The sequence below is a fragment of the Larus michahellis genome, chromosome 1 (genome assembly GCF_964199755.1).
Source record: "Larus michahellis chromosome 1, bLarMic1.1, whole genome shotgun sequence".
Lineage (NCBI taxonomy): Eukaryota > Metazoa > Chordata > Aves > Charadriiformes > Laridae > Larus > Larus michahellis.
In genome coordinates, this window is record NC_133896.1 from 199817139 (window position 1) to 199843858 (window position 26720).

The following is a 26720-nucleotide window of genomic DNA, read 5'->3' on the forward strand; positions in this document are numbered from 1 at the left end:
GGGTGATGAGATGAATTTACTGCTTTAAGTAAATCAAACCCCGAGAGCTGCTTAGTGGTTATAGGAGGGGCTGGCCCGGTTTTAATTACCCACCAGTGAATTAATTTGTGTATACCGGCATGCCGACAACCTTTTTCCTTGAAGTTCCCTGTTGTCATGTGATATCCCCTCCTCCGGGAGAACAACAGTATATTGTTTCTTCTTTTCCTTTATGTTGGGCAGGTACGCTGTGCTCCCTCCTTGCCGCTGCTGGGATGGAAGGGTAAGAAACATAGACTAAAAAGGTGATGATGGGAAGGGGCTGTCGTGCTCTGTGTTGCAGGTTTTGTAACAGATCCTCGGTGCCGGCTGCTGAGGAATTGTACCTGGCTGTTTCCAGGGCTCCGCTCGGCATTTTAAAGATGCTCTTCTTCGGAGGCTGGGCACCGAGTGCTTAATTGCAGGTTAGACCTCGTGACGAGAATTACAAACAAGAAACGAAGGGAATGCTTTCTGTTCGGCTTGTTTCAGATGCATGGGGTATTCTAACCCGAAGTGGAAAGTGAGTCTCTCTTGAATTAGCTTGTTTGTGCTTCTTGTTTAATTTTATTTTTTTTTTATTTTTGCATTTCTCTTTCTGAGGCTTTTTTCCTAAATTATATGGTTCTCTGATATGTTGTATTTAACAGGTTGATGCTTTGCGAAATGATGTGATCGGGAATCTAAATTTCACTTGCATGAATACAAAGGCTCTTTCTGGTGATTTGCATCTATGTATATGAATTTTTAAAGATTTAAAATTTATAGCTTTGCTCAGTTGTAAAATTCAAGTTTAAAAACACATTTCATGAATTACTTTGAGATTTCTGACATCTTTGTAGTCAGAAGGTGAGAAAGAAGTGAAATAAAATGAAACACACTGATATAAGCAGAGGTCAGCGTACATTCTGGCTGAAATTAAACCAACGTCCTCCTTTCTCACAGCTATTTGTATTATGTATAAATGCATGAGATGTGTATCGAGAGGGTGGCTGGGAAATAAGCTCTTAAATGCGAAAGCTCTTTGGTCTCCTAGGATACGTATGTAGAAATACTTGTACAGTTATCCATAAGGTTTTCCAATAGGCATCCTAGAAACCCTGGTAAACTTCCAGGTAGCCTTTATAACCACCTTGCAAAAAAAAGGCTTCTCATTTCGTTGTGCAGTGCATGCAAACTTTAAGTAATACAAGTCCTCTGCTTAAGACTTTTTTTAAAAAACAAAAAGGGATGATATATTTCTAAAAAACGGAACGAGAAACACAAGATCATTCATGCATTTTTTCCTTTTTTTTGCTAAATCTGTTTGCTTTCAGGAGTTCTTGGTAGAAAAACAAACGTTAAGGTCTCTCATTTGTAAGTATTCTGAAGTAACTGTACTTCAGGTTTTCAAGTGGAAGTGTCTGTCCCAGAAGAATAGTTCCTGTTTCACTGTTTTTTCAGGATTTGGGGAGGGGAAGGAGGGAGAGAGAAAAATGTGAGAGCAAGTGAGATGTCAGGTCTGGCTCTTACGAGGTTTTTTAATTGAAGATTTGAAATTGTTGGTGTGGTTCAGCAGTTTTGTTTGTGTAATTTTCTTACCCTAAGCGTGCTGTGTACCAACGGTTACAATAATTATTTGGGACAGAGTTTTATAGCTAGTTCATCGCATGCTTTGAGCCCCAGTTTGCAGCTAAATAGGAATCTCTGAGCCAAAGTGTCCCCTTGGTTGCATTCACAAGTCTGAAGGGAGTTGGGATGGCAGTGGATAACGTGGGTTTCCAGTCAGCTGGAGCCCCAGCAGATGAGTTGTTCTCCAGATGCAGCATTGAAAAAAAATAATAATCCATCTTCTATTGCATATGGGAAAGGTGCAGTGGTTTATTTTCATGTACTTAGTGAAAAAAACCCAAGACTCCTGGTAAACCCTTTAAGCTTTATATTTACTTCCATTTAGGAGTCAGGACTGGCTGAAGCTAAAGCATCACAGTATGCTTTAACAACAAAATAAGTATCAGGTCAAAATTTAACCTTATTGAAACTTCATGTTCAGTGAAACTGGTCTGTATGGACAAGCAGTAAATCCGAGTTCATATATTTCCAGTTCTGAAGTTTGTAAAGGGAAATGTATGCAAATGACTCCTTTTAGCTAAAGTATGCTATATTATTGTAGTAGCTTTCTAGTGTAACTTAATCTGTTCTGTGAAAGGTTTTACTTTTCCTGTCTTAAAATTGTTCAGCTAGGATGGCCTTTTCAGGACTCTTTCCTTTTCCTTATATGTTTTCTTTGCATTCACTCGATATATGGAAGCAGACTAGTTGCCTGGGATTTTATTTATTGTTTCTGTGTTCTAATCCCATATGACTGATAATAAGAGACAGTGTTGCTTGTAGTTGAGTCTGCTGTTTTTAAAGTAAGATGTCTTCTTTGAATGAAAATCTCATCATGTTCTTGACTGCGCTTCTGGTTTTCAGCTGGAACACAGAAAGGACAGGATGAAGGCTTTTAATTACCCTGTTTGCCAACCTCTTGGTTCATTAAATTGGAATTACTATCTTTTTAACTCTCAAAACCAGTGAAAATCAAGGCTGCTTTTTATTGCAGTATTAAAATGTTCTTTACAGAAATGTGAAAAGTTGTTTTTCTGACCCAAATGTCTGTGTCTAGCTGGAAACTAAGAACTATAGAGCAGACTATTTTTTTGTGGGGGTTCCCTCATACTTCTCTATATTACAAACTTGATGCAGAAGGGACCATTTTCAGGATAAAGTGTGCATTCGGGGTATTCCTTAGCTTTTTAGTGACTGTGCCAGGTGAACATGACTTGTAGCATAGTCTCTTGGACCCATTAGATCCTGTTCCTGTGAGCCGCTGGACTGCTCTGAACTTGATAGTAAGTTTGAGTCATTTCTTAGGAGATCTGGATTTTATGAACCAGCGGCTTGCAGGTGAGCTTCTGACTAATTCCTCGAATCCCCATTGTTGCTGATAGGAGCAGAGAAGCTTGGAAATGTTATTTCCAAGTACTCCATCGTATGCTAGTGCCATTGCATCAAGCTAACCTTGCCTTATCAACACAGCTGCTGCTGCTTCTCTACCAAGGGTAGGCAAGTGTCTACAGCAGTGATGGACCTTGTGTGGTATTTCTGGGGTCTCAGTGTCTTGGTGCACCGCACTGCTCCCTTTTTATGAAAAGGAGATATATGCCATGGGAATGTGAGTCTTTATCTCACAGAGACAGCATAATCTTTTGGGTTCATTCGCACGGCTCTCAGCGCAGTAGGAGTGTTGTCTGTGATGGTTTCTGGCTCTTGGACAATATAGCAATTAAAAAAAGAAAAGATTATAAAGTTTAAAAATGTTTCGTCTAAGTATCTGGCATAAAACATGTGAAAGTGTTTAGCATGGGTTAGGAGTGAAAAAAAAAAAGTATGGAAATAAATGAGAGTTTGAATTTTTTATGTCTGTGAACCAAACCTAACTTGTTGAGAAGTGCTTGGTTTGGGAAAATGAGCATTGTGGTTAGGGAGTGCAAAGAAGATGGGCGCTCCTGAGGCTGAATCGTCTGCCTCTTAAAGACCTTTTTCCAAAAGCAATGCTAATGAAGTAATATCCTTCAAAGCAAGACTGGTATTTTAAGAGCTGGCTCTTAAGGGTTGAATACATAGAATAAATGAGGAAGTGAAAATTGTATCATCCCCCACAGAATCTCAAATGCAAAATTTCAGCCTGCTGAGAAGAGATTGGACAGAGAGGAGGAGGAGGAGAAGGTTGGCTCCTTCCCAATGTAGCATGCTTCTGTCAGCCTCTGTTGCTGGAGCCATTTTGACCACGGGTACAGAAAAGTGGTGCCTGAAGTTAGGAATCTGAATGTCCTACCTGGTGGGGCTCCTCAGCGCATCGCTCCTTTCCCACTCTTCCCAAAATGTGGTGAACCAGAATTCCCTACTGGTGTGAGTAAATGTCTTCTGTATGTTTTGAAAATTCAAGATTAAGTATCTGAGAACTGAAATGCATTTTTCTTTCGTAATTCTAGGCCTTTGTTTTTTTAACAGCTCGGCTTTTGTTCGCTAGATGAGTGTAGCAGTTGGAGCCCTGATGCCTCCCCACCCCACCAAACTTCTCCTAACCCTTGCCCTTGTATGCTTGTAGGACAAGAAGCCTTCTCTGAGCACTTAACCCTCTTGTACTTTTATTGGACAATTCTATTCTAGTTAATTTTTTTATAGTTATAGAAATATATCTGCTATATGTAATTTCTGCATACGGCTGCCAGTTTGGTGTTTTACATAGGTGCCACCACTTAAGTGTCTTTAGTGTCTTTTTTTTTTCTTTGATTTTATTTTAATTTGTACTACTCGCTTAGAAGATAACGATTTTCATTTGTCTGCCTTTGTTAGGAATCTTATTTTTTTAAGCAGAGAACCAGACTACCGAGGAAAGTGGCCAGAAATGCTGTTAACAGCAGTTCAGCGCTCACTCCTCCACATTATTCATTCTGCAAGGGGGAAGCAGGAGATTGCTGCTTAATATTTAGCCCCTGTCACTCATTTGAGAACACACATCAGGACCTGTTGGCTTACTGTGTGTTACTGTGCATCTTTGCTAATGTTTTCACTTGAATCTTGAAGGACTTTTTCAACAGTGCTTTAACTGAAGTAATTTCTAAGAGCGCAAACAGGATTCAAGGGGGGACACTGCAGAAGCCAAACTTTGCACCTCGAGCAGATCAGTAACTGCACTGTAAAGGCCTCCCTATCTAATAGGTGCTGAAATTCTATTTTTCAAATATACGTATGTATGTGTAGATTTAACGTGCAGTCAGCCAAGCTAATTAATAGGGAAAGTAATTGAAATAAACAGCTGGCAAGCATGGTTAGGGGGACAGAGAAATGTTTTAGGAAAAATTTTGGGGGTGTTTTTTGTTGGTTGTTGGGTTTTTTTCTTCAACGGATGTTGTCTCCACTCTTTCTTGGTGGCTGTGGAATTACAAGGGCTGAAGCGGAGAATACATGATTCCTACAGTTGTACTAAAAACAAACACAGTGCCGTCTTTGCTTCCATGTTCTTTGTCTCTGTCAAATCCGTATAACCAGACTTGACTTTACATAGTCAACTCAACGTCCACTTCCCTCTCTGAATCCTGTCTGGGGGCCCCAGATCAAGTACTAGTCTACTGTGTATGTAAAGACCTCTTTACATACAAAATATTTAAATTTTTTTTTATTTAAGATAATATTTGTATATTTAAGACTACAGCTTCTAGATCTAACATGTTCTTGTTATGTAAATTCTGATGGTGTGTGGAGCCATTTATTTTCAGTATTTGTGCACAGAGTACATCTCTCTGAGGTACGGTACAGGTACATAGTGACAGTGTAAGCAGAAGATCTCAATGTAAAGTTTTTATTTTCCTACAAGCATCCTACAAAATAATATGGAGGCATTTTGTATAAACACAAAAGAGCATGAGGACAGGTTGCGCTCTGCCTTTCCTGTGTGCTCAATGCTGGGTCAGGCAGCTGGCTCTGAAAATAACCGTTTTACACGGATCAGAAGGAAAGTGCTCCCTGGAAATTAGGTGGAAAATAAGTTATGTAGAGCAGCAAAGCGAAATGTCTTCAGCAGAGTTAACAGGGAGAGGCGCAGCCATCACCCTGAAGTGTTAGGAATCAAAGAACTTGCCTTTATTGTGGAGTTAATTCGAGTGTCAGTTAGCGGATGGCATCCTAACGTCATTCCCAGACTCAGGCATGGCAGTGCTTTTGGGACCAGTTACCTTCTTGCCAAGGGGTGTCTGGAGCCAGCACAGCCTTCCCAGTTCCCTGGTCGCACTGGGCTGCAGACCAAGTGGGGTGGTTTTGCAGGTGAACCCATCACTCTGCGTGTGGCAGAATCATAGAATCATAGAATTGTTGAGGTTGGAAGGGACCTTTAAGATCATCGAGTCCAACCTTTAGCCTACCCTGACAAGAGCCACTTCTAAACCATGTCCCTCAGTGCCCCATCTACCCTTTTTTTAAACACCTCCAGAGATGGTGAATCCACCACCTCCCTGGGCAGCCTATTCCAATGTTTAATAACCCTTTCAGTGAAAAAATGTCTCCTAATATCTAATCTAAACCTCCCCTGACGTAACTTGAACCCGTTTCCCCTCGTCCTATCACTCGCGAGCAGGTCATGTCTCCTGGCTAATTTGGCCTGCATGTAGGTAGCCCGAGTTAAACACTCTCTTGACTATGGGCTTGAGAAGGCTTTTTTCTTCTTTTTTTTTTTTTTTTTTTTTTTTTTTGGAGAGTCCTGATGTGGTGATATTTGTTTTCATTCATTAGTGAGAAAATAAGCAGTCTCTAGTCTGGGCAGACCGGTTTAGGGGATTGCCGTAGCTCTTCAAGTGATGCTTCTGAGCTGCTGGGCTGCTGGTTGGCAGGTTGAGGCTAGAGGCTGAAGCTGCAAACCTTCTGTCTAGACCATCCCCTGCACTCTTTCTCCTGTACTTTCAGATTTCTTCCTCTGGGCGTAGGTTGTCATGGGTTCCTCGCAGCCGATGGGCGCTCGCTCCTGCAGAGGAGAGGAAGGACAGCACGTGGCTTATCATTTATCTGAGTCGTCTCTAAAGCCTGTCATCTTGGCTCCATCGCACACAGGTCTTAGAAATCCTTGTTTTGAGAGAGATTGTTCTTTTTTTTGTTAGCTTAGTAGGGGGTAGCTTCATTTTTTTTTCATGATGTGGCTGAGTTAAAAAACTGCTTAGTAACAGCATGGTTTACCTTTCAAAATAGCTTTCCACCGTCACTCGGGTTGTAGTTGATGGGGGAAACCAGCTGTAACACGTTAATGCAAGGTGGCATACGCCCGAAGGAAGACATGGGGCTGGTGGTTTTCCCTGAAAATAGTTAGTTCTGCAATTGAACTACCCAGAAAGTTCTTTTATGCTTCTTTCCACCCCCAGCTTCTCTCTGTCATCAAAGCCATTTTGTGATTAATCCAAGTGTTGTCTCCCTGAATTTTCTCCATGCACACCCGTAGGGATGGGGGCTGGTTATACAAAGGAGCAGAAAAAGGGAACATAGCTCACCGCTTCCTTCTTTATTTTCTTTGAATCGCTCCAGCTCTTTAAAATTTGAATTAATCAAATCAAATTGTCTCTGTGCATATCCAGGAACCAGCTACGTTTAATCTAGTTAAGTGTTTTCTGTTCATCCACAAAAGTCCCCGTTTCAGGGCAAAGTGCGCAGGGGAGGGCTTTCCAGAAGGTTTAGCATCTTGATGGACAGCTTTCTGCTGCCTTCATCTCTCCAAACAGAAAGGGTGGCACATATGGCAAGGGCTGGTGGACAGATTGCGCTGCGGAAAATAACCATGGCGGAGAAGCAAATGTTTTACTCTTTCTTGCCTTTTTCCTCTGCTCCATCAGTGAGAAGAAAGCCCCGCTAATAGTCTCTTTGCGGTGGATTTTTGACTGTCGAGGTACTTTTTTTGCTCACACTGGATATAAAAGCCCACCTGTTAGAGCAGCGGTAATGAGATACTGCTTTTGTTATGCTCTTTGCTCTAGGAAGGAAATCTAGTTTTGACTCTACCAGCAGGTAAGTGGGGGTTGTTTTCACTTTCATTTCCCTTTGCTTCTTTTTATTTATTTTTTTTTGCTGCTGCAAAATCCCCAAAGGGTTTTAGGAGCTTGAAGGAGGTTTTGTGAAGCTTTTTTTTTATACATTCGGGCTTAAAAGCTGCGAACCTGCTCCGTTGTTGGGAGAACTGGGAGCATCTCAAGCCCACAAGCGCTTGTCCCACACTTGAGGGTTCTTGCAGTGGGGTGGCTTCTGAAACGGAGCAGGGTTAGCCCCCAGAAACAGGCTCTTCTCTTTCCGCTTAGTAGAAAATTGAATGTACCCACAGAAAATAGATCTTCTCGCAGATTGTAAAGGCGGACACCCCCTCTCTTGTGAAACAGGATGACAGAGAAGGGCAAACACTTGTGAGTGAGACTTCAGGTAAAGTGGGCAGCTGTGGCTGCCGTGCCTGTGGAGGAGGAGGTGCAAGTTCAAGTTCTTTTCTCCTCCAGGCGTGTTCAGGCTCCCTGGAGGCCAGGAGGACGGCTCAGCCATCCAAACCTGGTCAGCTCTTGTTTAGCTTGGCTTGTTCATTTTACCTCTTCCTTTTGCAGTGTTCCTCTTGTGCAGTAGGAATATGCAAAGTTTCATCTGTAGATGTGTCTTTGTTAAAGATTCATACTCTTGTCTCCTTTTCTTCTATTCTGAGATGATTTATCTGATGTAGCTCAGCATTTGCTGTAAAGAATGGGTATTTCGTTGCAGACACCTCCATAGGGCCAAAATCCTCATCTTCCTTGTCTTATTCAAGACCAATTTGACTAAAGTAAAGCTATTTTAATCTCCTGGTCCCAAAATAGAAGCTATTCCGTTTGTGCTTTAGAAAATGGCTGCAGGATGACCTTCGCGTGTTTGAGCAAAACCTTCTGGCCGCTTGTTTAATCTCCAGGCACCGCGTCCATCTCTTTCCTCCACTCATCCCCTGGTGTCGAGCATCCCTGGGTTTGAGGTGCTGGTTTGGGGAGGTGGCTGTCGTCCATCTTCACTCCTATGGTGGGATGGTCTTGTGCTTTCCCTCTGTTTCCCCGCTCTTTACATGTTTTCCTTCCCTGCTGTGGTGGTTGCTTGGACCCCCTGCACCTCCACGCCGCAGAGAGGGCAGGCATTTCTCCTCCCCGTTCCCCCACCTGGCAGCATCTCCCGCCACGACGCTCTACTGCGGGGACCCTTAACGGCGCGGAGGTAATTAAAGCCCTAGCCCCCCGTTGCCATGGAAACGCAGCACTCCACAAATACCGAACACAACTTAACGGTCCTACTAATTTTCCCTAACACTGCTTTTTTGCCAGATTTAAGCAGGGTTTTGTTTCGCAACCCGGAAAAATATCCAGGAATACCCAGAGAGGGGAGCACGCGTGCACATCTTTTTTAGGATGGTGTCCCCTGAGGTGGGGAAGGAAAAGCATCGCCTGGGACCCGTTGCCTTTGCAGCGATGATGCCATGTCAACATCTGGTGTAGGGCTGACATCTTGGCTGTGTGGGCATTGCTTTGATGGAGCGAAAAACCCAAACACAGCAGCAAAGAAATAATCAGTGGAGAGATGGTTTTACTGCGAGCCCAACCTTTCCTGGTTGGGGTTCAGTGGAACAAAGTCACCACTCAGGCACAATTTTATTTAGTTTGAATTATAAAAATTCCATTCGTTGTGCTGAACAACTTAAAAAAATGTGGCAAGGGGTTGCTCGTTGGTAAAAAAAATAGGTGTATTGGATAATTGCAGTGACAGTGTGGCTGCAGCATTAGCAGAAATCTGTCCCAGTCTAATTGCTGTGCTCTGCGCATCTCTTGTAGGTTTTTTCCTGACTTTGAACTGCCAGATGACATCTTTTGACAACACTTTCAGTTGTTTGCATTTTCAAAAGAGGAAGAGTCTAACAGGATTACTGTCTCATAAACTTGGACTACAATCGAATTGGGGTTTGGTATTTGAAGACAGTGCAGCCCTCAGATATCGGTATAATTAACATGGATATTGTAAAGTCAATACCAGTTGCTAGTTCTGCTTCACTTGTTTGCTGTATGGCCTTAATATTAAAGCAGAGATTGTATCTAATGAGCTAGGTCACGCTTATTGGAAGATGTGGAATAACACTTTTCCCCTCTAGTGCTGTGTGCCACCTATTTATTCTCATCATGTTTTTTATTACAGTTTCTGCTATCTTTTATTCTTCCACTCGAGCGAGGGTCTGCTTTGAAAACAGTTATGAGTCATCAGCCTGACGCTGTAATTCCTGTGAAGGATACTGGACTGGGAACTAAGAACTCATTTTTAATCGGTTATGGTGTGTTTTTGTAAGCAAAGGATGTAACCACACTCTAGTTTCTTTCTCCTGGGGCTTGTGTTGATCCACTCCTGGCTGCTAAGAGATGCTGTTCAGAGCCCTGGTGTTTGAACAAGGCAGGGAATTTAGACATCTTGAGATCCTTCCGAGCCATTTGGGGTGCTCAGGTGCCATGGAGAGCAACTTCAGAAATCCTGTGACATTTTTAGATGAAGCCAGAGTGATGGCTGCACTGTTGTTCAGAGTTATCGATCAATATGTAAGAGCAGTTGTGTTGCCTTGCCAAGTACAGATATGACCAAAAAGGGCTGCCTGCCTTCAGGGTCATCCGAAGCCTTCGCCATAGCTGTTATTCCCTTCCATACCCTTCCCTTCCCCAGGGATAAGAAGGGGATATGCTGAGGCATCCTTGTGCTGGCAACAGGCAGCAAAATTTTGAGCCTCATGGGATAAGAAGAAGCTGCCAGCAGCCGGTGGCATCGAACCCACAGGAAATACCGGTGGGCATTTTCTCACCTGCAGTTCGTTTAAAGCGCGCAGTATAAATTAGGCATTAATTCAGTGGTTAGATACATCTCAGTGAGAAGATGTCCATTCTAGCATGGAGCGTTGTTAGCCACAGAACTGGGAGATCCGCATCCCAGCGGTTTTGGCATACAGGGAACACTGGGGTCCAGCAGAGGAACAGGGGCATCACTCACCAAAGGCCTTTGCTTCTGGTTGAGGAAATGGCATACGTTAGTAAGCAAAATAGGAAATTGTGGTATATTAAAGATAATTTTTAGAGAGATTGGTTGCTAAGACAGATATTTTCCTTAGTTATTTGCTTCTGGGGTATAGTCAGATTTTTTTGTGAAAATTTGAACAGTCAGTTAATGGGCTCTAAATCGCCAGGATTTTAATACGAGAATTTAGAAATAGATTACTTAAATCTCTGAGAGCATTCATGGCAAAATACATACTTCCATTAACTTCGAACTGAAACTAGCATTAATCGTTTGTGACTTCTGTAAAAAAAAGACAACCATAGTAAAAGGGCTAAGTTACTGCTACAATTCCAGTTTGCTTGTGGTTTGTTTTTTGGTTTGGTTTTTTTTTTTTTATAGTGCCCATTCAGACAGAAGGAATAAACATCACGAAATCTGATGTAGGTATAAAGCCTGACATCTTATGCTTTTGTAAAAATGTGTAAAGCTTCCCCAAAGAATGTTAGTTGAATCAATAACTCAGAACTAGAGGAGGCCTAAGGATAAGGCTGTCTTTTTCAGTCTAAAATCGCTCTCATGCACACTCCACTTAAAAAATTAAAATAAAAATAAAAGTTTGCACAGTTGGATGGCCAGTCTTGCCCAGTTCCCAAGTGGATTGTGATTTAAAACTGAAAGCAGGGCACCACCTGCACTGTTCGGCTGTTGTAATGAAGTCCCGGGAGAATTATTTCCTAGGGAATTATATGACTTGAATAACAGGCCTGTCTGGCTCTTCTACCCTCTTTATATTTTTTATAATTTTGACTGGTTTTCGTGTTTGCAGCTTTCCTGAGCTGATACCGTCCTGTGGAGCTGGTGATCTGCAGTGATAGGAGATAAAGGGTATCTATAATATCAGGTATTATAAATGGCAGTGCTCTGGTATTGTGGATTTCACGGGTGCAGTGCTTTACATCAGTGAAGTTGAGACCCTGCCTGCCATCGCAGTTGTGACTCAGACCACAAATACTGTGTTTGTGGACTTTGTAAATCGGTTGATATTTTGCCCTGGGAATAGCCTGTAAAAAGTCTTGCAATTGGTAATCAGGCAGCTGTGGTACATAATCAATACAAATCCTGGTGACTGATTCCTCAGTCATGGAACAGGCTTGCCCCGAATGCAGCACGGCAGTGAAGGAAGCAAATCACGTCAAGGGAGGTGATTCTCCCTGTCTGCTCCGCTCTGGTGAGACCCCATCTGGAGTACTGCAGCCAGCTCTGGAGTCCTCAGCACAAGAAGGACATGAACCTCTTGGAGCAGGTCCAGAGGAGGGCCGTAAAGACGATGAGAGGGCTGGAGAACCTCTGCTGTGAGGACAGGCTGAGAGAGTAGGGGCTGTTCAGCCTGGAGAAGAGAAGGCTCCAGGGAGACCTTATAGCAGCCTTCCGGTACCTGAAGGAGCTACAGGAAGGGTGAGGAGGGACTTTTTGCAAGGGCATTTAGTGATAGGACGAGGGGTTATGGCTTCAAACTGGAGGAGGGTGGATTTAGATTAGCTATTAGGAAGAAATTCTTTCCTGTGAGGGTGGTGAGGCACTGGAACAGGTTGCCCAGAGAAGCTGTGGATGCCCCATCCCTGGAAGTGTTCAAGGCCAGGCTGGATGGGGCTTTGAGCAGCCTGGTCTGGTGGGAGGTGTCCCTGCCCATGGCAGGGGTGTGGGAACTAGATGGTCTTTAAGGTCCCTTCCAATCTAAAGCATACTATAATCCTATGAAATCTCGATGGGGTTTTTTTGAGTTTTGGGGTTGGTTTTGTGGTTTGTTTTTTTTTTTTTTTTTTTTAAATCTTAATGTTTTAATCCACTATCTATATCTCCCACAGCTCTGCTGGCAGAGAGTTGCGGAAGGGTGGTCACATCAGCTGCAGAAAAGGTGGTGGGGTTAGTTTATATGGGTTTTATTGATTGTTTAAGCTAACAGGGCACTGGCAGCGGCTAGAGGCAATGTCAGCCACCAGCAGAAACAGCCTGCCCCTGGCCTGAAAGTGTCACCACCGCAGCAAAGCATAGGCAAGGGCACCAGCAGCGTTAAGACACTGGGATGGGGCAGTCTTTGGAACAGGTCTGTCTGCTCACCTCCTTCAGTGGTGTGCAATAGGGAGGTCACTGAGGACAAACTCTTGTGGTTTCAGTAAATAGAGCTTGTCTCTGGATATACCTTTCCTAAGAAAGAAGGCTTGTCATGGTAATTTAAAACATGACAGTGAAAGTCTTGTCTCTCAGTAACTTTTCTTATTTTACTTTTCAATCAAATTTTATAGTAAGCTATTTAAAAAAGTTTTTAACACACAAAAGGATTTAATTACAACCTTCCAAAAGAGGGGTGCATGTATCTTTGGCCATAGCAAGTATATGGCCAAAGTATCTCACAGGTATATTTGCTGTATGACACTGCCTGGTGCCCTGTAGCAGACAGCCATGAGTCGCGTAGACTTCAAAGCACAGAAATGGCTAGAAGCCTTCAAGAAGGTGAATTTGGGATGCTCGCTGTCAGGGGTCCATAACCGGAGCTCCATAACTGCAGTGCACAGAATGGTCCCTGGGTGTTTCCATAACTGTGCTGATGTAGGACGTGCTCCTTCCTGGGGACCTGGGTTACTGGGAACAGGAGCGGGTCTAGCAGTTGGGCTACACACTCTTAAAATGACTTTCTCTGCCCGTTCTGCATGTCCCTTTCCCCTGCCCTGCCTGCAGGTGTTGCAGGTACCCACAAGTGCAATACAACACGTGCTGTGTATTCCTCTCCTAGTGCCCTACGGAGCAAAATAATTTGGTAAAGTCGCAAATCAATGCAGTGTTTTTCTAGAACGTTTATCTGATTTATTTTGCGTTACATAAAGGACAGCCATTAGAGGAGTCTCATCCCCTCTGCATTAATCCAGTAGCATGAAGGCAGAGCGAGAGAGCTGCGCTCGGAGCACGAGGGCCCCGTGTGCGGCTCTCCTTATCTGCTTTCCAATCTTTCAAGTCTTACATAATACATTTAAGACTGTTTTTTGAGTAATCTCTTTTGGGGTCTCATTTCGCATTCTTAGTCTCCAGTAACAAAGAACGGCTGTGCTCTTCCCTCGTGAAATCCTTTCCAGAAGGTGCGCATTATCTACTACAAGGCAGGGCAATGATGAGCATCAATTTCCACGGCAGAATAGAAGCCTGGATTACAAATTACTATTTAATCCTTTTTGCGTCAAAGGATATAATAATCCTTGTAAAATGTGCTCTAAGTCTTGTGCTTGGCCGTGTGGGGTTAAGGGGCAAAAACCAAAACAGGGATCCTTTTAAAAAGAAAGACGTGGTGAAATGCGTGTGTTCCACATGAATTTCAGAATATATTTATGACTACATTTCTGCAGCTAAAAATAAAGAAGATGGGCTTGTACCTAGACTAGCAGTTTTTATTTCTCCGTATGCTTGCTGCTACTCTGCTAGAATACAGCAAGTGTCTGTCATGAGTGTTGCTTGCTGAATTGCGATAAAGAATTTAGGTAAAAAGTAAGCGTTGCTCAAATTTGATCTTTTTTTTTTCCCCCCACTGATGAGAACATTTACCAAAACTAATGAATGAGGAGGTCTCATTTAAGAATGCGAGAAAATTTGTTTTATTTTCTAAATCATCCCATTACGAGTGTCAAGCAATGTGATTTTGTAAGAGAGAGAAGGGTACATAAGGTTGGGAGGGGTAAGGATTTAGTGTTTGGAATTGCAGACTGATGGCTGCACAGTTTCCTGACCAGGCAGCTATTTTAAGAGAGGCAAAGTTTAATAACATACAAAGTTTAGAAAATAAATCCCACAGTGACAGACTTACAGTCCTTTGACTGACATGACTATCGTCACATTGAGTGTGCTGTAATTTTTTTAGATAAAAAGCAAAACAGGTTAGTTGTTTGGAACCAATGGCTTTGTATGATTAGTTTATTCCATATTTTTATTACTAGCCCCTGTACTAAATCAAATGTGGCATATTGAATAGAATCAGTCCTTCTTATCATGTAGCAACCCACAGAGAAAACCTGAAGGTAAGCGGTGACATATATGCAATATTACTAATGGAAAGAACAGGGTAAGCGGTTTGTTGCTGTTATTTTTAATGCAATGTATTTAGACCTGTAATGTGTAATATTCTACATTAATAGTCAAAATCCAAAAAAGAGAGTAGGACCAGATTAAAATCATAATCTCGTACTAAAGAATGCATTTAATTACTTGGTCATATAACCATTGTTCCACAGTAGGGTGTTTTTGTGCTAGACACTAATTGCATGCTTCTTGTGTGACATTGCATAATGCGGTGTCCTTGCTGTCACAAACTGGTCATCTTGCAGGGGAAAACTGTGCAGTGCAGCAGCTGTTATGAAGCCTTAAAATGTTTGTGTTGTAAAAGGAATCGTACGTACAGATTTTTTTTTTTTTGCTGTCTTCTATGACAAATTTACAGAAAACAGGAATATTCTCTTAATCTGGCTAGTGGTTGTGTTTTGGTAAACCCAGAAGACGTCAAAAGTTCTGACCAGAACTTTCATAATTCTTGCAAAATGAGTAATTTTTATTTCTTTATTTGTTGCAGAAAATGACACTTGACTGAAGGGCGTAAGTCACCCTGGAAGAAGTTGCTTTCCTCCAAGCTTTCCGTGAGCAACCCCATCCTATGAGGGGGAGGAGGAGGAAGATCTGTCAGCCTTCTTAGCTGTACAATGGGGACTACCGGTGACGACATGGCTTCGGTGGAGCAGAATGCCTCCTTGAACCCTCTGTGCTTCGAGTGTGGCCAGCAGCACTGGACAAGGGAGAACCACCTCTACAACTACCAGAATGAAGTGGACGACGATTTGGTCTGCCACATTTGCCTTCAGCCCTTGTTGCAGCCGTTGGACACTCCCTGTGGACACACTTTCTGCTACAAGTGCCTAAGGAACTTTCTGCAGGAGAAGGATTTCTGCCCGCTGGATCGAAAAAGACTCCATTTTAAACTCTGCAAAAAATCCAGCATTCTTGTTCATAAACTGTTAGACAAGCTGTTCGTTTTGTGCCCCTTCTCTTCTGTGTGTCAGGAAGTCATGCAGCGATGTGACCTGGCGGCACATCTCAAAAACAGGTGAGTGGTGTTAGATGCTTGCGTTGCATGTTCCTTACACACTTGGTGGGCCAGTTTGTGTAGAAACTTGGGGCAGGAGCTGGGGAGGGGGTTGGTGGTGGTTTTTAAATTCACAGTAGAAGACAGTAGGAAATAGTCAGTCTGTAACTGTGCGCAACTGGAGCACTGTGTCCCGTTTTGGACATCACACCAGAAATAGTGAAGAACGCTTGTAGAGAGTCATGGGGAGAATGACATGATTCATTAGAGTTCTCAAAAACATGATTTAGCAGAAAAGTTAAAGAAAATGGGGTTTGTTTATGGTAGGGAAAAAAAGGCTGAAGGAGGGGAAAATGAGAGATGTGAAAACTCTGTCTGCAAAGAGGAAGGAAATAGTGCAATAGGAACAAAGGAGGTTTAGTTCAGATTTTAGGGGAAAAAAGACTTTATAATGGTCCGGCACTGGCATAGATTGCTTGGGTGGTGATTGTATATTCCCCACTTTGAGGAGTATTTATGAACATGTTAAACCAACCTTTATCAGGAACAGTTGCGGCAGAACTGATTTTGCTTTGAGGTAAGCAGATGGACAGGGTCTCAAGACTCCTGCAAGACCTATTTTTCTCTGTTTTAAAAAAATAAATCTGTTTACTGAACAGGTTGATGGTATGTCGTGCATGGTGTAGTTTCTAGGATTTTTTGTTGGTTTGTTTTGATTGCTTATAGAACACTTCCAACACCCTGTTAATTTGGTAGAAACTCATCACTTCACACCTGTGGGAAGCTGTGGTGAAGCTTTCATGAGTGGTTTTGTGTCAGAGATACACATCGCATTACCTGCATCTAAATGTTTAGGACCTTATTTTAAACTGTTAATAATTTTATAGTAGTTCTGCTTTATGCTGTCCTACCCTAAATATTTAAATATTGAAAGGAGGCCATGATAGAAAGAGAGAAATAAGATTATTATAAGGTTGAACCAGATGATCCTTGTGGTACCTTCCAACCTGGTGTGCTCTGATTCTATGATTGTCAAATTCGGATAGAATGATACTTCATATTGTGCAGACTAGTGCACTTTGCTCTTCCAGCAAAGGAATTACCTCTGTACCGTGTGTGCAGTACCCTGCTACGTGAAGATATTTCATTCTTCTCTGTAAGGCAATGTCATTTTTCTAATGGGAAAATGTTAGACTTATTTTGAGGGGTACGTTTGACTGACTTTGTTTCCTCTATAGGTTGGTTAGTATTTTCAGTAAATAAACAAATAAAGTTTTTTTTAACCATTAGCTATTTCATTGCATGAGTCATGAACAAAAACATGGACATACCATTTATGTTAAAGCTAAAATACGGTGGAATTAATGAGTCAGAGCTAAAAAAAGTATTATGCATATCTATACCAACTAACTTTACACTGTTTAGAGATTTATGAAATTATAAGAGGAGTATAGTGAGGAATTACATAGAGAAGGAAATTATGTGTTCAAAGGAAATGCATCTGACTTCAAAGGATCCAGTTCAGGTAAATTGTATCTGCTACCAGAAAATATTCCCTGTGTACAACTGAATTCTGTTTGAAAACCTATGTTCATTTTACAGAGAGAGGTTTCAGAAGAGTATGTAACTGTCCCTGCAAAAAAGCATCAAAGCCAGAAGAATAAGCGTTGTGCATACCCATTGTACATAGACAAAAGGCACTAGGGAGATACAATTCAATATGTGAGCATTTTTGTCATCAGCATTCGTAAAAACAAGCATATGGTCTGGCGACTCTTCACAAAAACGGATGGTACAAGTCCGAACTCTTCTGGTCTCCTTGGTCACAGGCTGAGATGAGATCCTTCCATTTGCATGACTTCATCATGGGCTTTGTTCTTACCTGCTTTGCTTTCTTTCAGTTTGATACTCTGTCTTTCTGTCTGTGTTTGTCTTTCTGTCTTTCCTGCGTCAACTTGAGCAGTTGTCCATTTAATGAGGGTGTTTCATGGTTCAGTAGTCTTATCTGTGCCAGCTCTTTGGGCAAAGAGCCCTCCACATTGGGATTGAAAGCCCCGGGCCCAGATGGAGGGACAGCAGTGGCTGTGGCAGGACACGGAGGGATTTCCTTTCCTGTTGCCCTCCCCAAAAGGAGGGTGGTATTAACTGTGTGCCTCCTCCCCCTGCCCTCGGTCCAGTCCAGTGACAGCGGTGGCCACCTGGATGGAAAGGTTTATTTGAGAGGTGCGTGGATTTACCCAATGAACTTCTTTCCAAGTCTTGGTCTTTGTCCATTTAGGGACTCTTGAAGACCATCTTTGGGTGAAGGGTGATGTTGTGGACGAGGTTGCTTGGCAGGCAGGTGTGGTGTGGGTGTGCGTGTAGGCAAGTGCTCTGCAGAGAAGGGGAGGAGAGCAGCCACCATCTGCCTTGGGAACAGCTTGTTCACGTGCGTATTTACAGCGTGCCCTCTTCCTTCTTCCTCATATCCTGACGGCTTCCGGGGATTCAGAGCCTGGGAGGACCTTGGGCATGCAGGACATGCAGCAACCCTACGGACTGTGGTGAGCCTGGCGTTGCCTGGGTTTTGTTGTTCATTGTACCCACAGCATGAATGTACCCATGTGCCGTGTCCATCTCAGGGAAGTGCGGGGACTAATGAGGAGCCTTTCTCTGTAGGTTTTTTCCTTTTTTTATTTCTGCGCATGGTGTCCATGTTAGCCTAGGCTCTTGCTTGTTTCCTCCAGGCAAGTAATTTCTGATCTATATGATGACTTGAGGGTGGTGAGGAAGCCTAACTGTTTGTTCAATGTATAATCCTAATATTAAACTGATTTGATTTTAATAAAAGGCAAAGTGCTGGCCAGACTGCTGCTACATATTTGGTTTGTCTTCTGGTTTCCCACTGTCGTATCCCTCACCTCTTCAGCCCATTTTCCTTGGTTGGCATCTTTTTGAATTGTATTAGGGCCGTTTACAACAGGACCACATAATTTATCTGTACATGGAACCCTGTTTATGCTCTCTTTTGGTATATATGAAATATTCATTTACTTAATGCACAAGGTTATTATGAAATCCAAGTGAGCTGAGTCACTAGCTTTTCCTGTTTGTCAGCCGGAAAAAAGCTTTCAGTCACAGAAGGCTGCTCATTTTCAATTCCTTCTGTTGTCTTGGGATGCCGATACGCATTTTGAGTATATGGTGATTTACAGTTTTCAATTAAGTTTGTTTGCAAACCTCTGAACACCTGTAAATTATCATTGCTGACATAAACAATGGCAGCAACTGCATAGTTTGATTTTATATGGATTAGTGAATCCAGTAAAACTCTACTACTGATCATTAAATGTCGGAAAGAAATATAAAATTCAGCATGATTATAATTTTCAGCATAGATTAATATAAACTCGTCTCAACAAGCCCTTACATGAGCTAGTTTGTATTTCTAAGAAATGCGGTATGGTTGGTTAGTTTTCACTGTCTAAAAACATTCACACTTAGATTTTCCAGTGTTGTTTTAATCTGCTCCATTTGAGCATAAAAGCTGGGAGAAAGTGTCATCGTATCCAGCAGGCACCTCGGAGCGTGAGGTGACTGCATGCTGCTCCAGCAAGGAGATGAGAAGCACAAGACACAAACTCGATTACTTCATGCTCATTAATTGCACTCCATGATACCTCACTGCAGAAAGGAAAATATTCTTGATTTATCAGTTTTCAGTTTCATCACATTCACTGGAAAACTGTGGTTTTCAAAGTTAAACACAATGCACGTAATCTTGATTTAAAGGAAAAAAGTATACAAGTAATGTTGAGTTGTACTGCTTTTCCCAGTCACTTGCTGTAGAAAATTCGTTAATGCTTAGTAAAGTAGGTGCCAATTCCACTTCTAAATATCAAAGGTAAATTTATCAGAAGGAAATCCAACAAAAAATTATTGAGCTTCTCCGTGTATGAGTTTAATTCAGTTAATTCTTATGGATTATTCAGACCTGAAGAAACTCTACAAAAACATACTCTGAAATTCATACAACTTTTTAATGAGAGTGTAGGGCATTGTGTTTATGTATTGCTTTTGAGTTGGGCTTCAGTTTTCCCCTCTTCAATTGTCCTATGATAGTGTAAGTTATCATTTTGAATGGAGACATTTTTCCAAATGTTGAGGTCAACATTCAAGCCAATTTTATGTCAAGTTAAGTTTGAAATTATTATAGGATTGTATTTTCTGGAGTTGAAGTAACTATATAGCTATTCCTTGTGTGTCAGTCAGCATCCTTAATGTATGGATTTAAATTAACAAGATCCACGGGAAAATTAGTTTTATAAATACAGAATTTTTTCATTCAAAATCTTGGCAATCCCAGTTATTTTGGTGTTTGTGGTAGTGCTGCTGAGTCAGGTCTCTGTTCTTCCCACCCGGTCCCACGTTAGCTGCAAGCCCTGTCCCTACCCAGCTCCTTGTAGCACCAGCAGAGGTGAAGAGGATCTGTAGGATTTAACCTTTTTTTGGCAGGTCATTTCTCACACCTGAGTACATGGATCGGCCACAGATTCAGAGTTTCTCCATGCCCTACGGACTCTTTCCATTGCTGGAAAGGTGAAGGATCTTTCTGTGGTGGTTTTTTGCTCCAAAGCCACCTGGCTCTTCGTAGGCTCCTCAGATCATTGGGTGGGAGAGGGAAATGTGCACCAAAGGCCCTTTTCCTTTTTATTCTTTTTTTCTTTTTCCTGAGCCTTCTCTAATTCCCAAATCTAGGTACCTTCTAGGGCCTTCTTTTCTCCCCACCCACCCCACCCCCCCGCCTTTTTTTTTTTTTTTTCTGGCAAAAGAAAAACCAAGACCCAAACACTGAACTTTCCGAAGCAGCACCGTGTTTTACTCTGAATTGCAGCTGTAAATCTTGCCAGAATGACCGTTTAAGGTCACTTTGCTGGCAAAGTTTTATGAGCAATAGCAAAGGCATTTGGGTTGCTTCTTTGCCGTCTTTGCTTAAATTCAGCTCCTCCTTGGAAAACAATTTAGTGCAACTGGTTTGAGGCTATTTGGTGTGTTTGCTTTTATCAAACCTCTAGACTGGGCTGGAGCTGATGGTGTAAGTTACAACGAAATCTTTCTTTTCAGTAGTCAGTGAGCAAATGTGTTTTTTGAGCCCCTACTGTTATTCCACGGAATACACTGTAAACTACATCTTAATTTTGTATGAAAGCTCTTTTTATCTGCAGAGAGGGATTGCTGCTAGTGTTCCAAGAAGGCAGCTTTTAAATGAGAAACCCAGCAGACTTGTCTGTGAAAAAAAACACCTAAACTTTTCTTCTCCATCAGATATGGAGTAAGAGAAGTTGAAGGTAAAAGCCTTTGTCACCATCCAGAATTGCACAAAAGCTGGTGCTGAAGGGAGGAGAGGAGGGAGTCGAAGAGTATCAGCAGAAGCTCATTTTACATCCCAAATAACCACTGCCCTTCGAGTTTGCTGATAAGTAACGTCACTCAGTTGCTTTTGCTGGTTGTTTCGGTATCTCTACTCTTGAGCAGCCTGATTCATGAAAGAAATTAAATAATTTCTGGAAATTCTCAAAAACATTTCTGCCTTTTCTCGCTCCTAGCCAAGATATTCTGGCCTTGCAGGTAGATATGAAATGCCGTTCCTGTAAGACACATTTCAGTCTCATTTCAGCCCTTATTTATGCAATTTGTTGTATGAGAATAGATTCCTGTACCCATAAAAACAATCTTCAGTGCTCGTTTTGATCCCGAGATGCCCATCTGTGTACATAACTTGTTTAGGAGATTTAGTCCAAAATGCTCTTTATCCCAGATATTTGGCAAAGACAGTATTCATGAAGGTGTGCACCTTTAGAGATTTATTGCCACTTGTTAACTGTTACAACTGCTGTATGGTTTTGCTGTTTGTGAATAATACATTCCTACTGCCAATAAAAATCATTTTATGTTGCAAGTGGAAATGAAAAAACCCCTTATAGATGTGCTTGAATACCAATACTGGGCTTTGCTGCTTGGTAGGTGGCACATGGTGTATAAAAACCTAGGAACTGGCATCCCATTAATTAATGTCTTCACCAGACAGCTACTTTACTAGCAATGCAGTTCTACTAAAGCAGGCTGAAAGTCATAATCTGTTACAATTACTGGTTTAATTTGGGGAAAAACCTGGGTATTTTTCCTTTTTTGCCTTGTAGAGTGCTGTACAAAAGGCATTCCACTGAGCTGAGTAGGTGTGCTCAGGAGGCTGTTTACAATTCTTGATATTAGCCTTTGAAATGATAATTAAATATCATTGGCAAAAATAAACCTCAAATCTATTTATATTTTGCGCGACGACTTTCATCAGCTGCCAGGTAGCGATGGGGGAATGCGCTCTCTGAAGGAGGGTGGAGGAGGACCTGGCTGTGGTTTGGAAGGCTTTGACAGAAATAGGACACTTCCAGGGTTGATTTTTTGTTCTGTCCCGATTTGATACAGTTTAAAAAAAAAAATTAAAAGATTAATAATTTCCAAGGTGTGCTTTGCTATCTACACCAGCTCCTTTGGGATCCATGGGTCTTGTGAGCTGGCTCAGTAAGAGTCAACAGCACAGTGATTTGGTAGAAGATACCAAAGGAAGTGTCTGGTTCATAAAATAGTCCTGTAAGGCTAGATGGACTCTGTGTCCCAAGCTTGGTGGGACTGAAGTGTCGTCCTCTGACAGTGTCCATTTTGAGCTATTCATTCACTTCTCTGCGGAAAACCTGCACCCCTATAACAAAGCGGTTCAGGGACACAAGGACATGCAGCTTGGGGTGGCTTTGTCCTAAACTCATGGGCATCATTGTGGGACAGCATATCTGTCAGAGCTCCTGGTAGGCAAGAGGTTTCCTCTGCAAGAGCATTTACCACTTGCTGTGTTGCTGCAGAAGTGAGTGATGTCGGAGGTTGGTCCTCTATTTTTTCCTGTTGCCAGCAGTAAGATTTGGGGAATTGTAGGGCTAACCCACCAAGCTAAAGTGTTTTAGAGATTTTGAGGGAAGGGATTGTATCTTTCCTTTTCTTGGCCCGTTGGGATTCTTGTTTTGAGGTTGACATGGTGAAATGATGAACGATAAAAGCTTCCGGCTGAGTTTCACCAGTAACTGGGTCTCTGGCCACCAGAACAAATTGAGAACAGCCAGATTTCTTAGCCGGTCAGTCCCACTGTGCCAGTGATCTTATGTAGTAAATATTACTTGGGCAAAACCAAGAAGTAGGGTCCTGTTCCATCATTAAAATCAGAGGAACTTTTTCACAAAGTGAAAACCTTTCAAGTAATTTTCGTCTTTTGAGCTTGCACTTGCTTAACTTTGAAGACGAGATGACCATCAGGTGTAAAACATGTCGTCTTGGGGAAAGCCCCAAGAAGTGATTTCTTAAGTGTATCATTTCATAATGTGAACCGTCTCTAATGTATGTATTCATGCATATTTCACAGCACACTTATGCCATTCTTCTAAACATATATATAAGGATTTTTTAATAGATATATATAGTTTTATGTAGGTATAACACTACTGGGGGTCACAAAAGCTGTACAGATGTCTTTATCAACATTCTTTGTTAACAATTCTTCAAAATCCCTCACACAAAACCAGTGTAACCATATAATTATCAAATCCCTTTCACAGAATGTCAGAACATAATTGTGATTCTCAAAACATTCCAGTTTAACAAGTTAAGACATTGTTAGACTTCTGCTGTATTTTACTCTCTTAAGACATTTCTTCTCCTGTTGCAAAAATAAAGCGTTTCTCTTTTTGTTATAACAGTCTGTCAAGTTCCCAAACAGGGCGTCCTTTCAGGACCGTTGTTCCTTTTTTCTGACACTTGCTACAGCACAAGTATCTTTAGGTGGTCAGCAGCTCCAGGAGCAGGAGCTTTAAGAAGGACATCAAGTACTGTAAGAAGTGAAATAACAGACGCTGGCAAAACTGTCACGCAGGCAGATGTAAGATTGATGTCCACATCCAATTATCTACACGTAAATGTAAGACCAGTCAATAAATGAAGGCTCTTTCTGTGAATTTCCAACATTGCAGCCCTTCTTTGCAATAAACTATTGTAGGATTTTAAACATAAGCAAAAAAATTATTGCATTAAGAATAATGGGAACTCACGAAAATAAGTTTATAGTGAAAAGCGCCAAATGCTGATGGAGCATTCTTACATGAGGGAGGGCAAAAAATGGCACCTCCTGTGTGAAGTCAGGAAGAAAAAAGGGGAGGCAGGAGGAAGATGAAACGCCTTCTACTGATTCAAGAGGAGAAGATGAGCAGAGTTGTTACTTTTGCTACCTTTTCATACAAACTCCTAGACAAGCATATTTTTTTTTTCAGTCTTTTTAACACTTAGATTGCAATATAGGTAAAATTTTCATCTCTTTCCTCCTAGAATGACCCCAGGAAAATACTATGCTTTCTTCTCTTGGCTTACTAAGGTGAAAGGAGATTGCTTCAGTGGGTCTCCAAATGTGTCTTTGAAAGGGGCTTCAATTCTGTGGAATTTTATGTCACTCCTGTTTAATCTTTTCAACAAGGTTTTCTTCCAGAAACTGGAATGTGCATAGCAGAATAAGTTCACATTCAGAAGGAGTTACGGCACATTCAGTTCATGGCCAAAAAATTACATAGTAGAAGTTTTGTGAAGAAGGCGGTATTGTTTTGGAGTTCTGCCCACTAAAACATATTTTGGCCTTAAAATCCAATGTGTCTAATATTTTTTATGATTAGTTTGAAGCTGTGGCTTTGAAGAGGACTGATTTAATTTGGTGTAGTACTTGGGCATTTTGTGCTACAAACATTGCTGCAAACTCGAAGCATGGTGTCAACGTTGTCTTCGCAGGTGTCCTGGGGCTTCTCATCGAAGGGTTGCTCTGGAGAGAAGGAAAACGAGCAAGCTGCAAGCCGAAGCAGAGGGCGAGAGCGGTCCTGGTGGGACAGAGCAGCCTACCAGTTTATCTCCAGACACAGATCAGGGAATAGTGCCAGCTGAGCAGAGCTTCACCTCGCCCGCCCTTCCCGTGTGGACAGAAGAGCCCGGCATCGACAATCCGCCTTTAGAGGAGAACACAGTAGCAGACAGTATGTCATCACTTATCTTCTCAAGTCTCTTTTATCAGATGTGGAAACATTTGTGGTGTCAGAGCTTGTCTCTTACCAACCATGAATGCACATCTTCATCTTGGGCTCTTTTCTTTTGCAGTTCCTGGAGAAATATTAGTGGGTTTTGGTTACGTGCAAGCATACAACGGGGATAAGGTCACAGTTAGGAAGGAAAGAAATATCTCAGGGTGTGTGCCAAATGCCATGGTGCTGTATCATCATTTATCATATCATGGCGCAGTAGGTCATATTAATCTGCTAGTAGCACTGGCCTCACAGCGAGTCGGAAGGAGTGTGTTTTCTGTAAAATTACAAAAATTGTTTTCTAAGATGAGATTTCTTTTCCCCTGTTCCCCTTTCCCCCCGCCCGGATCAGCAGCCTTCCCACACACGGAGTGCTGTCCTGCTCGAGCGAAAAGGCAGCTGAGTAACTCCTGCATCTATCTGCACCGAACGAGCAGTAACATCTGTAGCATCTGGGATCTTAGAGAGGAAGCGCTGAGCCTTACCACAGAGGAAGGTGGTCCTGTCCCCTTCCTTCTCCTCTGTATTTGCCATCCTTTAGCATCCCCCCTTTTCCTTTTCAGTCGTTTCCATGTTTGCTTCAGAAATGGGCTCCATTCTCTTGGCTTGGTAACTCATTGGCAGCTCCTAGTGCGGTTGTGAGACCATCTAACGAAGAGGCATGACCAAGTCATGCACCGTGGGGTAATCCCTAAAACACATTTTTATCATCATCACCAAATGTGAATGCACAACTGACCCCACTGGAAATGAAATATATGAAAATTATTATAAAGGATAGGATCGAAAGGGTCCAGAATACCCTTTCCAATCCAAATGACCCCATTTCAGGAAGCATGGATGCTACCAAGTCATTAGAGAGCTGTTTCTAATGAGCTAGGTGTTCCAACAACTAGTGGAACTAATCCAATTGTGCTTGTTTAGTTTGTTGTTAAACCGTTGTGGTCTGGCTTGTCTACATTGTCCTTTGGTGATTTGCTTTATTGAAAGTGAATGAGGTATAAAGGATATTAATCATCTTTCTTTTTAAAAATAATTGGCAGCAAATCAACAGCCACCTACCTTGCCTGAAGGAGAGATCACTACTATTGAAATTCATCGGTCCAATCCTTATATCGAATTAGGAATTAGCATAGTGGGTGGCAACGAAACACCTTTGATCAACATTGTCATTCAAGAGGTTTATCGAGATGGGATCATTGCCAGAGATGGAAGACTTCTTGCTGGAGACCAAATACTTCAAGTACGGAACCTAATTACGTATTCTGTCTGCTTGCTTTCCGTTCACTCCTTGCAGAACTGCCTGTTAAATGAGATGGGAGATTTTCCTTGTCAGACCACGTTGTGTAAATGTTAGCTTTGCAATTATCAGTTGGAAGGCAAATTAATATTCAGAGCAGAACCTGTTGTCCTGGCACTTTTGGCTGTCATGCTTTATGTTGTTAGTCAGACCAGCCCCTGGAATTATTTTTCCTTCTTAGCATCTCTTATCAATGTTTAAAATTGATGTTTAAAATAGAGTTTATTTTGGTGTTTTTAAATGTTGCGGGACTTGATTTTTATTTCAACTTGATGCATGCTTTCCGAAGGAAGCGAAGGTTACTTCTGGCTAACAAGTGGGCATAGTTTGTCCTATGTAAAAAACATTATGTGGATTGTAAGGCCAGCTTCATCTAAACTGTTATTTTATTCTGGCTTCACTTCCAATAGCTTAGGCAGTTGGCCTGCATCTTTCAATATGTGTAAAGGAGTCAGTGATACTCTTCATCGGCATGATTTGAAGCAAGGTATTCTAAATATTTTTCAAAAAAAGTAACCAACTTAAATTTAAATTGTTTGTTTATGATTGAGTTTGTATTTTTGTTATG

At 41.9% G+C, this 26720-nt stretch overlaps 1 protein-coding gene across 11 annotated transcripts in view; it reads left to right on the forward strand.

Annotated features, from left to right (window-relative positions):
* LNX2 (ligand of numb-protein X 2) overlaps positions 1-26720 on the forward strand; it is a 62057-nt gene that overhangs the window by 18477 nt on the left and 16860 nt on the right. For 2 of the 11 annotated variants that reach the window (XM_074568633.1, XM_074568620.1), the window contains 4 exons: positions 15212-15739; positions 24569-24807; positions 25205-25348; positions 25896-26095. In XM_074568633.1, coding sequence (XP_074424734.1) covers positions 15339-15739; positions 24569-24807; positions 25205-25348; positions 25896-26095 — 984 coding nt within the window. In that variant the 5' untranslated portion in view covers positions 15212-15338. The other 9 variants (XM_074568653.1, XM_074568644.1, XM_074568622.1 and 6 more) reach the window with 9 other exon arrangements.